Here is an 18,475-nt window from a genome sequence, read left to right as displayed (position 1 = left end):
TGGTCTGACTGCATTGTGCCAAGTGTAAAGTTTGGTGGAGGGGGGATTATGGTATGGGGTTATTTTTTTTATAATTTCATGCTCCCAACTTTGTGGGAACACTTTGGGGATTGCCCCTTCCTGTTCCAAAATGACTGTGCTCCAGTGCACAAAGCAAGGTCCATAAAGACATGAATGAGCGAGTTTGGTGTGGAAGAACTTAACTGGCCTTGTATAGAGTCCTGACCTCAACCCGATAGAACAATTTTGGGATGAATTAGAGCAGAGACTGTGAGAAAACATTAATATCTGACCTCACAAATGCGCTTCTAGAAGAATGGTCAAAAATTTCCATAAACACACTCCTAAATCTTGTGGAAAGCCTTCCCAGAAGAGTTGGAGCTGTTATAGCTGCAAAGGGTGGGCCAACATCATCTTAAACCTGAGCACTTTGTTGAGATTTCTACTAAAACTTAAACGGACACGTGAGATACTAGGGGTCTTTTGCTCAGCATAAATATCTGAGAAGAAGGAGACAAAGCAAAACTTTTCCTTGTGTTGTATCTTATTATTGTCTAGTAGAAACTGCGGAGATAATAGGGGGATTTCATTTTTATGTATCTTTTCTTTGGATATAGCTAGATAGCAATGCTAAACATTTGGCTTTCTGTATCAATAATGTCCTAAAAGGCTCCAGGCCAGATGTACTGTAATTTGGCATAAAAGGCCATTGACATTGAACTGGCAGTGGGAGTCTAGAGGGGATCCCACTACAGTACAGGGTTTGTGTAGTTGTGCGTGTTTTGGTAGAGCCATTGCACTGTTTTTCATCGGAACTCTTCCCTCCCGGCCAGCCTACGGCCCAAACACTCAGCCAGTGAGGGTTGATTTTCCATGAGAGAACTGCATCTGTTTCCTTCCATTCTTCCACAGGAAATTCTGGAACACCGTCATGGGCTACAGCACCTCTCTAAAACTAGGAGTGAGCACTTGCTGGTCCAGCACACACACTTAATCACCTGGAAACAGCTATACTACATGCTGTCTCATTGTACCATCAGCTCAGGAAACAACTTCTCAAGCTCCTCACACTGCCTCAGACTCATTCACATATACGCACTTCAGTGCTTATCTGTTCTGTCCTTTTTCTTTTCTTATACATCTGCGCCTGGTGACCTCTATTAGTAGCCATCAGCCTTTTATGTACCAAACATCTCTGGATTAAAGCCATGGACCTGCTCTTATGTTCTTTTATTGTGCTCTGTGTGTCTCTCTCCTTTATCTCAGCAGGTAAGTCTGAAGAACGACTATTCACAGAAACTCATTACTTGCCTGGTGTCAGGAGATGCTGTAGTTACGCTCAAAGGAAAATTGAATGTGCTTCTTGTAAAGATTATATGCTCTTTACATAGCAGCCTCACTAGTCTCAGGAAGAACAGTTACAGTAGGGAGCTAGTTCTCCATAATTTAAATTCATTCACAGATGATTCTCAGTGAGAAATGTAACAAACACACAGCCTCCAGGTCTATCGGTTGTTTTATGAGCAACATTTCAACAACTGCCATTGTGAAGTTGTGATAATGAAAGACATAGAATTGAGAATACATTTTGTGAGCACATCCTGGCTGGAATGTTGTGGCCAGCACCCTAAAAGCAAAAAGGGAATACTCTAAATTTCCTTGATTTGAATGTACATGTGTGTAAACTGATCATGCAAAATCATGTTGAGTGAGCCTTTTGGTTCTTCATAAAAGGTCACCCATATCAGTAACCAGTATTTAAACTAGCAACTGAAAAAAGAAAGATGTTGTTGATGTCCAAAAACAAAAGTATTACATTTTTTGATGATTTTTTTTATATATCATTTCAGCACAGCAGCTGCCCTTCACATTTTATGAATATTTCATTATGACAGGACCAACTGAAATGCTCCAACATTGCTTAAAATAAAATCTCTTTACAACAACTTACATTAAAAGTAAAAAAAAAATTGTTCTCTCCTATAATTATAACTTTCAAGATACTCCTTTTTCTTTGGACAGCGATGATATGCAAAATATATGGGGTTGGTTTGTGAGAAAATCCTTCACATGGTATATGGTATGAACATGTGGACAATACAAATGGCCCAAAGGCAACAGCATATCACTGTTCACCACTAGAGATTTGTATTATCATCACTGCATTTGTATTATCATTATGCAACACATATGATTCACACATATGTCTGTATATGTATGTTTATGTGTCACGTGGACAATACAAAATGTCCAAAATGACATGAAATAAAATCTTTCTGTTACATTAATGTATGTTTCTCCTTCTCTTATACTATCAGTTTGAAGATACAAGGTTCTGCTACGATGGCACTGACATGTATTTATATATTGATTCTAAGTTCTGTGCTTTTTTCACAGCAACTCACTCTGTCCAAACCATCGAGTATGCAACCACAGTAATGATCAGCACCACCTCAGTGAAGGATGCAAATTTAATCTCAATACAGTATACTGGTAATCCATCACAAAATATCATTTTACATTAATAAATCTGCTTCCACAAACTTTTACAATTATATTTTGGACAGTTACTTTTAATCTCTTCACACATCTTTTAAGCAGTTGATCTAAGTTGAGCTTAATTCTAACAATGTTAATCATTTTGAATTTAAGTAGTAGCAGAGTGAATGTATTTATTATGGAGTAATTACTTGGTTTTTGCTGTATATCATCACTGCCATATTAAAACTCCATAACCACGCTTGTTTTTTTGGGGGTTTTTTTGCTTGATTTGCAAATAGAGGATACCATTTAAGTTTTGTGAACATCTCATGATGAACTGACTAGTAGAAATGACCCAACTGACCTACATTACAATTACATTAAGGTCATGACTATTTTGTCCTTCACCTGTAACAATTTAAGAGATATGAGGTTTTGATACAACAGTGGCAATTTGCTGTATATGTGGAATATTTTGCAGTGTTTTGTGCACTTTTCGAAGGCCATAAAATGTGAATGACAAATTGGGCGAGTGCTGCATAGAAATTATATTATAATAAGTTACTTTGAATTTCACTTCCAGAAGGCAGTAGGAATTCAAGTGGCTTCAATGTTACCTTTCCTCCCAGCTCAGCAGGTAAGGGTAGCATTTGTATTCACATCTGTGTAATGAAAATGAAGATGATTCAGTTCAATACTGCAGGTGGAAAACAGTGGCCTAACCTAATTACCACACAAACGCTAAAACCCTAAGTCAACACTTCATATTCTAATGAGGCTTTAATTGGGAAAGTGGGACAACACAATGTAACAAATGACTCATAAGGAAGACCCATACTAATTATTCAGACATGACTCATACAGTTTATGAAACAATGCCTTACAGAAATCACTGTGAGAACTGAGCAGAGAGGATGTTATGAAAATAATGTGCATTGCAGGACAAACCAAGCCGGTCAGCCCAACATCCGCTGGATTTACATCTCACATGAGCTCTAACATGGGACAAACCACCTCTTCCCCTGCAGCTGCGCAGACAGGTTTGACAGCCATTTACACTTCACAGTGATCACACTGTTAAAACCCATCAACAACTTCAAATCAGAAACAGAAAATATTAGTGATATTTCCTAGCATGAGTTTCTGACTTGTTGGATGCATTTACATAGACTACTCATATTGAGATAGAATGGCTTTAAGTGTTTCATTATGTACTCTTAGAAACTATGTTTTTTAAATGGTTCTTGGCTTGGCTGCATGGTTCTAAGAAATCTATGGTGTTCTAGTGTGTATTTTATTCTTCCTTGTGTGCACTTATATCATTTGTGTGAAACAAAAACAATTACAATTCTTTTTTTTTTAATGAGCATTTTCCGATTTTACTTTCTTTATAGCTAATTTTGTTACTGTGCCTTTAAGCCTGAGACAAGTAATTATGGCCCTGATCTGTTTGGCTGTCCTGTTTCACACCTTTTCAAAAGCCAGTCCAGGCTGAAAGTTTTCTTAATGTCCATATGAATGGGTAGGGCTAAATTGATTCAAGCTGAATAGACAGATACATGCAAATATGTTGGTTTTCATGACATAGGGAGTAAGGACTAGGAATAGCACGCAATTAGCAATGTTTACATTCTACATGAAACTCATATTTTTCAAATAATTCCATGTTTTGCACTATGGGTGCCTTTAAAAACTTTAAAAAGAACCACTCTTCGAACAAATGATATCTTGACAAGTGCAATCATCTTATATCTAGTTGATATATCTAATTTCTCTCATGATGAAATCATTGTAAGAATGTTATAAGATTATTTTACTAATTTCTAGATATTTTTAACTCATTTTTAACTTAAGTCATTTTGTATATTAAAATATCATAATCTTTTGATAATGTTGCTTGTTTCAAGCAGTATTTCTTATACAAGCAAATTGAGCTTCCTTTTTGTCTTGAAACAGGCAAAATTATCAGCCGATAGCATACAAGATAAAATGGCTTAAAACAAGTAAAAACATCTAGAATATCTTAGAAATGGATACACAAAATATAATGACTAAAACCAGTTCCTTACGGAACTGAAAGTGGTTCTTTATAGCATCGCCTTATCGGTACCTTTATATTTAAGAGTGCACATATTACTAAACAGAATGGTACAATAATGACTAGGATTAGCACTAAGCTTTAAAGAGTAAACATATTGCTCTTTATAGCTCTCAGTTTATACAGCTTTTTGGAGATTTACATATAATCCCACAATTCTACACAGGAATGTCAGAGATGTAAAGAATGTTGAACCTATCAAAATGAATCATTGATAGCACATCAAAGTGTAGGGAAAAAACTGGGAATCACATACTCCAGAGGTACACGACAATGGTCCTGGAGGTCCAGGACAGTTTGGTGATTTACTGCCTCCAACACACCTGATTACACATATCTGTTAATTGCCAGGTTAAGTAGGTGTGTTTGAGAAGGGAAACCTCCAAATTGTGCTGGGCATCAGCTCTCCAGGACCAGAGTTATGCCCCCCTGCTCTACACTCTACACCTCTCAAGTCTCAACTATGACATTCACCTACTCATTTTTAAACTTAGCTGTTTCTAGTTTTTTCTATCTCATTTGTAATATTTTTCTCAATGCGCAGATCATGATCCTGGACCTTCAGTAAATCTTACAAATGAGCAGACCCCCACAGCAGCACCACCTACACAGCCGCCAAGCAACAGCCTCACTATGTTAGCTTTTGGTAGGACCCACATCACACGTTCTCATTAATTATGATATGTTTTGGCTGTTGCCTTCAAATTTGTGATAATCTTTCTGGCGTCTCCTTGCAGGTGTGATGAGCTTCATTCTCATTCTGATCATCGTTATGGTGGTCTTGGTAACAGCCGTTAATCTCAGAGGACGATGTAACAACACAAAAGAAGAGGGTGAGATTCTGTGTTATATTGTTCTGTTGTGTTCTCCCATAGCTTTAGTGTGTTAATACTTAAGTCTTTATTTACCTTACAGGTGTTAAGGGCTATGACTCAGTGATATCAGAAAGGTATGAATTAAAACTCTATTATGGAGCATTTCAGCAGGAGGATTAACAATCACATATGACATAAAACATTTTGATTGGTCCAATGTTCTTACAGCAACATGACCAGCACTGGAGAGAAAGAAAGCATCACACTGGTCTCCGTAAGGACGATAAACACGGATACTGGTAAGTAAAGATTTACAAAAAATGTACACTCTTTAAAAAGATGCTTCTTAAAGAGTTCTTTAGTAAAGATAATTGTTCTATATAGAACCATGAACATTCAAAGAACCATTTGCAACACAGAGGGTTTTTTATTGTTACAAGCTTCGTAACAATACTAGAACTCTTTTCAAAAAGGTTCAATATAGAACCGTATAGATCATATTCTCCATCAACCTAAAGAACCATTTCACAATGCAAAGTACCCTTTAAGCATGAAAATGGTTCATGGTTCCATATAGAACCACTGTCTTTACTAAAGAACCCCTGAAGAACCAACTTCTTTAAGAGTGTAACTTTAATAGTGTAGTACTCCTCCCAAGCATTTGAGAATGACAATAAGATCTTTTCCATCTTCTTTTCATTTCACAGACACAGATTCACCACAGATTTCCTCCGTCCGCAGTACAATACTGGACCATGAGGACCAAGAGCTCAGCAGAGACCTCCTTAGTAGCAAAGCATAGTAAACACTCTCATGTCTCATTCAGTACAGGGATGGAGCACAGCTGCCACTTATGTCCCCTTTCAGAAACAGTTATCAATGGTATTAAAGGGACTGTTCACCTATAGATTGTCAGTTTTCCTCTTACCCCAAATTTATCAGACAAGACTTGCTTTGTGTCCAAAGTTTGTTCGTTTAGTAACAGAAGTAGCACAAATATTACTAGATTTCCATGATTTGTTAGCAGTGTTTAAAGGTCCCCGTGGTATTGAGGTGTCCTGTCCTACGAATGTTAGTCTCTAAAGTACGAACCAGGTGAACCAGTCTGAAACAGCGCCACCCTGAGACAGACTGTGTGCATCTCTAATTGGTCAAGACTACCAAAGCCAGAAGCTGGTTAATTGTATGTGAAGCAGGCTAAACAATGACAGCATATAATCTGTCTGTCTGTCTGTCTGTCTGTCTGTCTGTCTATCTATCTATCTATCTATCTATCTATCTATCTATCTATCTATCTATCTATCTATCTATCTATCTATCTATCTATCCATCTATCTATCTATCCCCCTAATCCCCCTGTACTTCAGACACATAGGTACAGTAGCTTTATTGCTCCAGAACAAATGTAAAAAAAAAAAAAACAGATATGTTCTTTTATGGGGTAAAGAGGAAACTGTGTAAATGTTTTATTTTTTTTGTTTTGTTTTGTTTTTTTTGTTTTTGTTTTTGCTAAACCAAGATGAAGCCTCAGTTCAGCATTTTTAAGGTCTACATTCATCACTGACTGTTCATTTGTTTCTCATATGCAAATATTTATTCACAATTAAAAATGATAAAGGATGAACCAATGACCAGTAAATGTGTGATATAGTCATTTGAACATATCAGAAACATTTCACTTTTTTTTGGAAAATCAGGCTCACAGCAGTATTAACTTAAAGGGCCCATATAACCAAAAATTAAAAAACAAATTTTCCTGGTTTATTTTAAAATAAGAGTAGTAAACAGTGGAAAGTATGCACCGATAGCAAGCATACATCAGCCCACTGGCTTGCAAATGCACAGAGCCTTTTACTTAGAAAATAAAGTAACAACTTACAAACAACTGACAGAGAAAGAAATAATGACCAGGCCTAATGTAAATTGATTACAGAAATGCTGTTGCTGACACTATGCCAGATTAAAATGATTTACTAAACTAATTTACACGGTATAACTAAAGAAAGGAAGGAAGGAAAAATAAATAAATTTTACTCTGAATGGAAAATGAGCGATGAAAGGTGGAATTTTGTGAATTACTCTGCTTAACCACTGGTGGACTGCCCAGAAAATGCTGAGCAAAACAGCAGTGGACTGCCAGCTTTGCCATCAACAGGCCAACAGTGGTCCACTATCTTCTTGTCATCATATTCCCATATAGTCCAGATCTAGAAACTAAATGCAAAATCAGCCTGTTTTGATTTTTTTTTTTTTTTTTTTTGCTGTGCTGTCAAAATAATTTTGTGTACACCTATTCACGCTATTCATACCTATTCACCTGTTTACATCTATTCACACCTATTCACCTACATTCACGCCTATTCACGAATGAATGAATGAAACTGAAAGCTATTTTTATTGTCAGTTCTTCTCTGGGTACTTGTCTTTTGTAAAGTCAGGCTTGACATTCAAAGAAAGATTCACGCCACATTTTATTTGTGGTAGAAATGTGTTTGAACTGTCCACTCACTGTAACATAAAGGTAAGCTGGCCGCCGCTGAGACGCTGCGTGAGGGCGCCATGTACGGCCAGTGTGATCTTCACCCCTGGATTTCGGTATTACCGCATTTCCGCTTCCCCTTAGCAATGGCGACTGCTACTAATGTTTAGATGTTTCGGGTCTTGGTCTTCTGCTGCATATTTCTGTAAAGCTATGCGGGACGTTTTGTTTCAGACATGCTGTTTCTAATGAATAGATATTCGCGTACGAGTGAACTGCGTCAATGGGACGAGCATGCTGCTGAAAATCAGAAACTAATCTGCTGACACACCTAGTTACTGTTATTAGTTAGCAAACCGTTAGCTAGCTTGCTAGCGTCCTCACGCACAGGTTTTGCTAGCCAGCCAAGCCAGTCGGGTTAGCTGGTGTGAAGCTTCACAGCACGGCAATTCTGCGTATAATTTTAGGTCAGATTTGCTGTCTACATTTGAAATCTTAAACTGTTAAACTGTCGAAGTGTACATCATCGTCTGCAGTTTTTTGGCAGACTGTCACTGCAGCTGTCAGAAAGCCGTCAGCGCAGGTGTCAGTCCCCAGCAGTGGATCCGCTGTAAGATATGCCGGGATTTGAAACGGACAAGGAGGAATCTGACCGATTGATAGAGAAGGCAAAGCTATGTCTACGGTCAGGACGGAAGGAGAAAGCTTTACAGATGCTGTACGAAGCACAGAAGATTTATCCCAGCACCCGAGCCAGAGGTCAGTAGCCTGTGATTTAGCCCCGCGGTAGGTTGGCAGAGCGAGGGCGCCTGCTGGCCGAGCCGAGCGCTGAAATAGAAAGTGCAGCGTCTGGATATTGGACGTTGCATAATCGGCGCTGTGGTGCGTTCTTGTTGTGTAGCCTTTGCCATTGCAAGACGCTGGAGTCATGAGTGTTTGGTCACTTGACAGCTTTTCATACGTGTTCCACTGTATATTTCAAAGTACTTTTGCTGAACCGTTTTAAAATGTAGTTTAATGAGTTCATATGTGAACACAATGGCATTTTGAATCCACTGACTAATCACATCAGGGCTATATTCTATTAACAAACCAAGAAGTTCCTTCTAATTGGTGAATTCAGCTACTTAAAGGTGGAAACTTTGTTGATGCAGGAGCTCAACTGAGCACACAGCTTATTGTAATCTTCAGAGAAGAGCATTGTCAGTAGGATGGGATGCTCTGGAGCCTAAAAGTCATGAGTGCCAAGGCTGGAGATGTATAAACTCCCCAGGACTGGTCTGTGGTGCAATGGAACTGCATTGCCTGGAAAGTTTGATCAACTTTGGAATGAGTTGGAGTGGTCTTTGGGATCCAGAATTAATCATGCAACATCACTACCTTACCTCACTAATGCTCTTATGGCTGTGAATGCTCTCCAAATGCATAAAAATGCTCTGAATGCAGTCAAAAAAATCCAAAATCTAGAGTAGAATTCTCAGAGTAGTCTTAAAGGCTGTTTCTGCAGCAAATTCCCAACTTAATACCCTTGACTTAAAATAATATTGGATAAGGTATTGTCTGCTAAGCTTTGTGCTGCCATGTGAATCATCACTAATATCATTAATAACAAATAAATCACTCGTAGTTCTTCTGTTGTTCAATCTCACATTTTTTCTAAGCCGCTTCTCCCTCAGGGGGGGGAGCTGGAGCTGGAGCCTAATTGTGTGCTTCTCTATAACCCTTCAGTCCTCATTGATGCCATTGTGAAAAATGGGAGCGCAGCAGCCCCTGAAACAGAGCGCACATACACTCCTCCGCCCGGCTGGAGGAATGATGAAGATGGCCCTGGCCAGCGGCATCACCAGCATCACAGTGCGGGAGAGGCACGTGCGAGTGAAGGGCCCAGTGATGACAAAAAGAGCTATACTGAAGAGCAGAGACAGGGAGTCCTTAGGTATGTGCATTCAGTTACCATTACTGATTAGACACTCCCACTGCAGTCTTTCTATTTCATAGTTCACAGTATTAGCATGCCTTCATTTGACCCGCACCTTTATGATGCAAGTTGTGTTTATTACCATTTACATAAGTGATCCAAGTGTATTGGAAATCTTACACTGCTTCTGTCAGACGAATAAAGATAAGAGTAGCATTATAATTAAGCACATACATAGACAGTGTACACAGATACAAAGACTATACACACACAATATACTCAATTTTAACTTAAAAGAATTGCATAATAAGTGTCTCATGTGCATGTCTGACCATTGTTCAATAATACAAAGTGACCAGCTTTTGTTTGTGCATGTTTGTTTTCAGGCACTTAAAAAAATATACATGCACTCCTCACTTGTCTTTCTTTGGTTGCACTGGTGGGATTGTTGTAAGTGTCCTTTCCTTTAATGGTCCTTTGCAGGATAAAGAGATGTAAGGATTTCTATGAGATTTTGGGAGTGCCGAAAGATGCCAATGATGAGGACTTGAAAAAGGCTTACCGAAAGCTTGCCCTGCGCTTTCACCCAGACAAGAACTTTGCTCCTGGGGCCACTGATGCATTTAAAGGTAGGTTTCTACATACAGCTGTGCTGCTTATTGGCATAGAAGACAAGATGATACTTAAAGGGGAATTTAAGTCCACTGACATTTCAAACTTTCGGCATTATTAAATAATTGGAATGTTTTTTTTTGTTTGTTTTGTTTTTAAAGGCATTTAGAGTGGATTGATGTGAATTGTTCCATTCTAGAGAAATGTCAGCATTGAACTCTGCTGGTGATAGGAACCAGATGTCTGAAACGTTTAATGCCTCTGAAATCTACCTCACAAAAAGTTGTTACATGGAATAGTTTTTAAAAAAACAATTTTTAATCCATCATAAGGTAACTCTCAGGGCCTTCTACGCCTAATGATTTCTGTGATGTAAAAAAAAATACATGTCTGTAACTTGTAGTTAATTTATGTTTAAAATATTTATCATGATATATATTTTCAGACAGATTACGAGTACATATTTGTAGTACAGAGTCTGATGCCATACTGAATAATCTACCTAGAATTAAGTAGTTGTTGGTGTAAATGTAGTGAGCTGTTACTACAGTCTGTCCTCTAAAGCCAGGCATACACTGTGTGATTTTTAGAAATCTTGTTCTTTGGTGACTCACATTGCAGGTTTGAATAGACCATCATGTACAGACAAAGCACAAGGTTTTTAGGTGAAATGACAGACAGCTCTGTCTTACAGACAGTTTCAAATAAAGCTCTTTCATTCAAAATAACATGCTGCGCACCTGGAACTGAGCAGCGCTGAAACCCCTGAGCACTGAGGCTAAAAGCAGACGCTGTACATAGTAGGACATTATGGTCTCTATACAGCATATTTTACACAACAAATCACTGTATTAACATTCTTTACCTCGCTGTTGTATTCAGTCAGACAGAGTTTAGTTGACCTGCGTGTCTGCGTTGAAATGACTGTGTGAGCAGAACCTCCTTCTCTACATTTGTTTATTAATGTCACAGCGGGTATCGTAATGTTGGTATTGGTGATGATTTATGAGTATGAGTAAATGAGCGTGGTATCTGGTAGGGTATCTGTATTGATGCATCTCTAACTCAAACTCTGCAAGTATTGTAGAAAAGTTCTAACGTGTTGGATTAACCACTAACATAATTAAGAACTGACCATGGAATCAACCAATTTCTTTACTATATCCAGACTTCCGTGTGTAATCTAGAATGGCCAAGAAATGTTTATGTAAATCACCATTAGCACAGTGCTTACACACTACTAGAATCAGATAAGGGTGCCAGCAGGAATTACCATTATCATAGAGTTGTTGTTTTTTTTTTCCCTTTGATTGAGCATTGACATTTATGGTCCAAACTGTACACCTAGGTCTAATAATCATGGTTGCCACTGAAATCCATTAATGGCCTAGTAGTACATGCAAGGCAAAATAGCACTCAAGGAAAATTCACCACTATTTCCAGCACTACACATAAAACTCAGAAGTCACATCTAGGTTCACTAATTGTTTTAGAAAGTAAATAAAATGGCTATATTTGTGTTGTAGACATCACAAACTCTGTTTTCCATCATCAATATTATAATGGAAATATTAGTAAGTTTGTCTAGAATGCAGTATTTCTTATCAGACCACTCTGAATGAATTTGTTTACATCTCAAAGATTAATTTATGCAGAAAATTGGTTGTATTCTCCTTTAATACTATTCTTCACAATCTGTTTGTTCTTCAGTGTGTTCTGCAGTGACATCTGGACTCACTAATAAGACCATTCAAAATCCTTTTTGTTTTTGTCTGTTTTTTTGTTTGTTTATTTTTTTGTTATTTGTCTAAATTCTTATTGTGGAGGCCACCTACCCTTTTATTAGAAACAAGAACTCTGTGTAGTTCTTGCTGACACATGGGTGGATTTGACCTATAAACATAATTTTATTTAATTGGTTTATTTGTTTTTTGGTGATAGGTGGTGCACATGTCTGTTATAAGTTTCTTTTTACTATTTGAGTTGGCTTTTGTGGTGTAGTCTTAAATCTAACTTTCCTCCAAATAACTGTCAAATGCGCCTTATTTTCCTTCTTGGCAGCTATTGGTAATGCCTATGCAGTGCTGAGTAACCCAGAGAAGAGGCAGCAGTATGATCAGTATGGGGAACAGAGTGCCACTGAACCAGCCGGTTACTCTTCAGCCCAGCCACGTCACACACACGGACACCATCGTACCTTCCACAGGGACTTTGAAGCTGATATCTCCCCTGAGGAGCTCTTCAATATCTTCTTTGGGGGCAGGTTCCCAACAGGTTAGTCCCAAGCCCAAAGTGCATTACTACTGGCAGTGAGGTACTTTCAGATTACTGAAGTAAAGCAATATCTAATACTTGAGGACATTTATATAAGCTACGATATGTAGCTTATGTATTGCAGTCAGAAGTGTGAAATAATGTTGAATGTTCTGTGCATAATTGCAGGCAACATCCATGTGTACACCAACAGAGGAGCCTCTTATGCCCATGTATACCAGCCACGCAGACGTCGTGCATATGAGAGACGAGAGGAAGAGGTAGAAGACAACCGCAGCCAGGTCAGGTTCTCTCTCTCATGGCTAGACTCTTTGACCCCGTTCCTTGCTTATTAAAACCAGAAGCTGACTTGCATCAAGAAAGTTGATGAGATGATTTCTAATAAATTTGAGGTCTCCAAAAGAGATGTCTTTCAGGTTTTGTACAGTGACCTTTTGACCTCACTAAGGTCAACAGAAATTTAATAAATGACTCCAAATACCTAGTAGAGCACAGTGATTGGACATGACTTTTGTTTGCATAGTTGTTGAAATTAGTGAACTAAACAATTGCTTTAACACCTGTATTTCAGTCTTTGAGTGCATCAGAACTGTTAGTCATTTTCTCTCAAGAATGATCCAATCAGACCCCGCTACAGGGGATTGGTTTCTGAATGTTCTTCTTCTCATGTTTTCATCACTCATGAGTTTTCATTGCTGTTGGTGCTTTATGCTTCTGGTACTTGTTAGCTGCTGCAAGATGCAAACACTGGACACCAAGCATATTGTGTATCATGGCTGATCAGTTGCATTTGGGAAATGGGGAGATTTTTCCGTTTAATTCTTCAGTTTAAAGAGCTATATTTTGCCAAAATATTCCTTTAACTGTATTAAGATAATTAATTAGTACAACCCTGATTCCAATGAAGTTGGGACATTGAGCAAACCCTAAATGAAAACAGAATACGATGATTTGCAAATCCTTTTCAACCTATATTAAATTGAATACACTACAGGGTCAAGATATTTAATGTTCAAATGGATAAACTTTATTGTTTTTTGCAAATATTCACTCATTTTAAATTTGATGCCTGCAACACATTCCAAAGAAGTTGGGACAGGGGCACGTTTACCACTGTGTTACATTACCTTTCCTTTTAACAGCACTCAGTAAGCGTTTGGGAACTGAGGACACTAATTATTGAAGCTTTGTAGGTGGAATTCTTTTGTATTCTTGCTTGATGTACAACTTCAGTTGCTCAACAGTCCGGGGTCTCCGTTGTCGTATTTTGTGCTTCATAATGCACCACACATTTTCAATGGGAGACAGGTATGGACTGCAGGCAGGCCAGTCTAGTACCCGCACTCTTTTACTGCGAAACCACGCTGTTGTAACACGTGCAGAATGTGGCTTGGCATTGTCTTGCTGAAATAAGCAGGGACGTCCCTGAAAAAGACGTTGTTTGGATGGCAGCATATGTTGCTCCAAAACCTGTATGTACCTTTCAGCATTAATGGTGCCTTCACAGATGTGCAAGTTAACCATGCCATGGGCACTAACACACCCCCTCACCATCAGAGATGCTGGCTTTAGAACTTTGCAATGATAACAATCTGGACAGTCCTTTTCCTCTTTGGCCTGGAGGACATGACGTCCATGATTTCCAAAAACACAGGATGCTTTTTTCAGGGTGTTGTTGATATTTGGCTTTCGCTTTGCATGGCAGAGTTTTAACTTGCACTTCTAGATGGAGCGACGAACTGTGTTCACTGACAGTGGTTTTCTGAAGTGTTCCTGAGCCCATGTGGTAATATCCGTTACAGAATGATGTCGGTTTTTAATGCAATGCTGCCTGAGGGATCGAAGGTCACGGGCATTCAATGTTGTTTTCTGCCTTGCTGCTTACTTTCAGAGATTTCTCCAGATTCTCTGAATCTTTTGATGATATTATGGACTGTAGATGATGAAATCCCTAAATTCTTTGCAATTGCCTGTTGAGAAACGTTGTTCTTAAACTGTTGGACTATTTGCTCACGCAGTTGTTCACAAAGTGGTGAACCTCGCCCCATCCTTGCTTGTGAACGACTGAGCCTTTCAGGGATGCTCCCTTTATACCCAATCATGACACTCACCTGTTTCCAATTAACCTGTTCACCTGTGGAATGTTCCAAAGAGGTGTTTTTTGAGCATTTCTCAACTTTCCCAGTCTTTTGTTGCCCCTGTCCCAACTTCTTTGGAATGTGTTGCAGGCATCAAATTCAAAATGAGTGAATATTTATAGGTTGAAAAGGATTTGCAAATCATTGTATTGTTTTTATTTATGTTTTATACAACGTCCCAACTTCACTGGAATTGGGATTTTAGTTGTAAGATGAATTATTCAAATACTTTTATAATTATTGCTTTTGTTTTTTAGAACACATTCACAGCTCTCCTCCAGCTTCTCCCTGTCCTGGTGCTTGTCCTCATCTCTGTAGTAACCCAACTGATGGCAACAAACCCTCCTTACAGCCTCTTCTACAAACCGTGAGTGTGATCCCTTCTTCAGACCTGAACCGCAGCAGGACTGCTGGAACCACAGAGCACACCTTTGATATGTAGATCATTAACAAGCTGAAAAACTTTTTTTCAGCCAGATTGAGAGTGATTGATCAAGTATGTATTACTTTATCTTTCTAAACAAAGAAAAATACAGCTATATTGGTACAATATAACAACCTGCTGTCTTACAGGTCCATGGGTTTGGTGGTGAGCAGGGAGACCCAGCATATGGGGGTACCCTACTATGTAGATAAGAGCTTTGAGAAGGAGTACCGTGGGGCAGCTCTTGATGAGCTAGAAAAGACCATTGAGAGTGACTACATAGACTATCTACAGAGCAGCTGCTGGAAAGAAAAACAACAGAGTGAGTCTTTTAAATTACATTTAATTACACTGATATGTTACTGCACGATTCCCAAGTTGTGTTTGATGTATGTTTCTCCTAACCCCTCAAAGGACACAAAAAATGGCTACTTCCGCTGTTTAATCTACTGATCTCTGTTAATAACATGATTTCTTAAAGCTTTTGTTGCTGTTGATATGTAAAGAATGTAGTAAAACATAACAAAATATAGACTGTCACAAACTGTCTTTTAGAATGAAATAATATGTGCATAGAAATGCCACATATCACTTGGATTTATTGTTGCTCTGAAGAATGAAATCAATAAGCGCTTTACAAGTGCTTACCGATTAGAATTCTCGGGAACCATGATACCATGATATCCAAAAATAAAGGTGCCTAGTGCATCTGTTATATAGTGATAGAAAAGAGAATTGCAGCAAAAATCAAAACAAAAACATGCTAATACATTTTGTTCTGCTCACAGTGGATGGCACACACCATAACTGCTCTAGTGATTTGATTTGAAATGGATTGAAGGGGACATCGCCAGAGTCTCTGAAAGTATTGCTGGCAAGACTTTGTAAATTAAAATTAGTAAATTAAAACTTTTAAGTAAGAATAATACTAGGACATGGATAATTGTCTGTTACCACCTTATAAAGTGATTTATTTACAACTAATCTTTTTTATTTTATTGTTTTACGACTAAACTTCCATACAAAATTAGGAAAAAATTATGTACCCCATATTATAGCCTGCTAGTACAGTAAAAGCTAAAAGCTTGATTTATATTTCCAAGTGTGCAATCGTAGCATTGCAATTCACCATTTCCCCATTAAGTACTAGAATTTGTTTTAATGAACCCTTATAGTAGATATAAATATGTTCATGACTTTACTGCATTTTTGAAATTGTATCATTGTCTGATTTTTTTTTTTTTTTTTTTCCTAAACATGACAAGAGCTTTCTGCTTTGAGAGCAAAGGACCATTGCATTGGCTCACAAGAGTATCAACCACAGGCAGTTGCAGTAGCAAGGTGATTTTCAAAGCGGGCCTACAAGAAAAACAAACCTGCAGGAAACATCAGTATGCCTTCGCAAATGTGCATGAGTGAAATAGTCTAGTGACTATATCTCACTCCAAAAGGCTTGCTGTTATAGTTCACAATGCAGGCCACAAAATTTGTTTCCTGTTAGGCAGACAAACCCTACTGCACGAAAGTGTATTCACACAGATGTATGGGTAGCCAATTAGAATGGAACTGACAGAATCTATATAGCTGTGGGCAGTTTCAGGTGCAAAGAAATAGTACAGGTCAATGTAGGTTGTAAGCAACAACCTAATCTCAGCCTCAGAATGTCTGAGGATGTGTACAGATTGTCTGAACTTCTTTGTACAAACTGTACAGCGTGTGCTTGTGTGTTCCTCTCTTGCAGAGTCAGACCTGGCTAATTTGGGACAGCTTTATAGAGATGAAAGGCTGAAGCAGAAGGCTGAGACCATGAAGCTAGACCACTGCGAGAAGCTGCACCGCTTCTTGGGCCGTCAGAGGGATGACTGAGAGTGGGCTTCTCTCCCAGCATGGTCTCTTCCAGAAGAGTTCTTACTGTCACTGATTAATTTTGAATTAATCTGTGTAGGTCACTTTGTTGGAAGGTAGAGATTATGCAAGTAGAGAGGTGGTCTGAGATGTGTTGAGAGCATGGTGCCTTTTGCCCTGCTGCATGGGGAAAAGGCCACTAGCATGCTGAATTACACTGGAGCTACTGGAGTGATAAATTCAGTCTTCTGCAACAGAGAGGCCTCCTTGCAGAGGGTGTGTTTGTGTGTGCGTTTGTGCCAGAGCTGGGTTTTATTTCCTTACATTAAGGAACTTAGGCTCCAGGCTTGCTGACAGGGTTGATGCTAGAGATCCTCCTGTTCACACTCCCACTTTATTGGATGCCTGCCTGAGTTTCATTAGTACTATTGTTTATTTAACTGACTTCAAATAATACTGACTAAAAAAATTAACTTATTTATTTTCTTTGTTTATGTAAAGTAAGTTATTTTTAGGTGTATCTAATGACACTGAAGAGCTTTCAGTTGGACACTAAGATTAATACATTTCCCCCCCTCATTGGCTAAAGCTGAACAGTTGCAAACGACAGGTCCGAAAAAACATAAATGCTTTAAAAAGCTCTTCCAGAAGTGTTTGTGTACAGACTTGAATCTACTTTTACCTGTTTAAATAAGTGAAAGTGATCCTAGGGTCTAGCATCACAAGGCGTTAGTTTAGTCTTGTTAAGAGTCTTGTATTGTGGAGAGGGGAAAATGTCTTTTGTCTGTGTTCTGAAATCTTGCCAAAAGCCATTACCTCAGTTGTATTTTTTCATAGATTCATTGATACATTTTACTCTTACCAAATTCCACAATTTTGTGTTGCATGCAGCCCAGTGGGAGATTCCCTTTGCTTTGTGTCATACAGTGTTCAACACAGCAAAGTCAGGTTACATTTATTTTAGAGCTCTTGCTAATAGGCTACGCACAAAGGAATTACATGTAACTTTTCAGTTGTAAAGCTGGTCATATATTGTACCTCAGATTAGTCGGCACTAGTGAAGAAGTTCTAAACGTGATAGCCTTTTTAATATAGCTCACATGGGGGCCTGAGAGCCAGGCTAAAGTCCTAATTAGGAGCTAAAGGATGTAATGGAAAAAGCTTGGAAGGGTAGAGGCTAATTTAGATCATTTGTGAGCTGTAGCCATGTTGCCCAGTTGGTAATCTACAGCCGAGTTAGTTGGTGCTGAATAAGATTTTGTGCTGGTTTAATAAAACACTCAGTATTGCTTTGTTCTCCTGAATTTCGTCATTTTAAAATTGTGTAAGCTTTCTCCTGTGCAAATGTTCACATGTATGCCAGTGTCATCCACTACATTTTCCCTGTGCCA

The 18,475-nt window shown here is 38.5% G+C and overlaps 2 protein-coding genes across 3 annotated transcripts; both read left to right on the top strand.

The window, feature by feature from the left end:
• The first annotated feature begins 1,001 nt into the window (after nt 1-1,001).
• On the top strand, nt 1,002-6,815 carry ecscr (endothelial cell surface expressed chemotaxis and apoptosis regulator). Its single transcript, XM_017698531.2, has 9 exons — nt 1,002-1,269; nt 2,398-2,493; nt 3,065-3,118; nt 3,423-3,521; nt 5,124-5,225; nt 5,317-5,412; nt 5,495-5,528; nt 5,623-5,693; nt 6,102-6,815. The coding sequence occupies exons 1-9, from the start codon at nt 1,209-1,211 to the stop codon at nt 6,194-6,196; spliced, it is 708 nt and encodes a 235-aa protein (XP_017554020.1). The 5' UTR covers nt 1,002-1,208; the 3' UTR covers nt 6,197-6,815.
• A 1,166-nt stretch (nt 6,816-7,981) lies between these two features.
• On the top strand, nt 7,982-18,373 carry dnajc18 (DnaJ (Hsp40) homolog, subfamily C, member 18). Of its 2 annotated transcripts, XM_017698703.2 has the most exons (9): nt 7,982-8,632; nt 9,602-9,809; nt 10,275-10,420; nt 12,465-12,677; nt 12,846-12,958; nt 15,073-15,182; nt 15,389-15,561; nt 16,505-16,580; nt 16,981-18,373. In XM_017698703.2, exons 1-9 carry the CDS (start codon nt 8,491-8,493, stop codon nt 16,994-16,996), a joined length of 1,197 nt encoding a protein of 398 aa, XP_017554192.1. In that variant the 5' UTR covers nt 7,982-8,490; the 3' UTR covers nt 16,997-18,373. The 2 variants fall into 2 exon arrangements, with proteins under 2 accessions (XP_017554192.1, XP_017554191.1); XM_017698702.2 differs by lacking the exon at nt 16,505-16,580 and having other exon boundaries at nt 7,984-8,632.
• Nucleotides 18,374-18,475: the final 102 nt, after the last annotated feature.

This window comes from Pygocentrus nattereri, chromosome 16 (genome assembly GCF_015220715.1).
Source record: "Pygocentrus nattereri isolate fPygNat1 chromosome 16, fPygNat1.pri, whole genome shotgun sequence".
Taxonomy (NCBI): domain Eukaryota; kingdom Metazoa; phylum Chordata; class Actinopteri; order Characiformes; family Serrasalmidae; genus Pygocentrus; species Pygocentrus nattereri.
The sequence above is the reverse complement of the archived record's forward strand: the minus strand, read 5'-3'. Positions and strand labels throughout refer to the sequence as shown.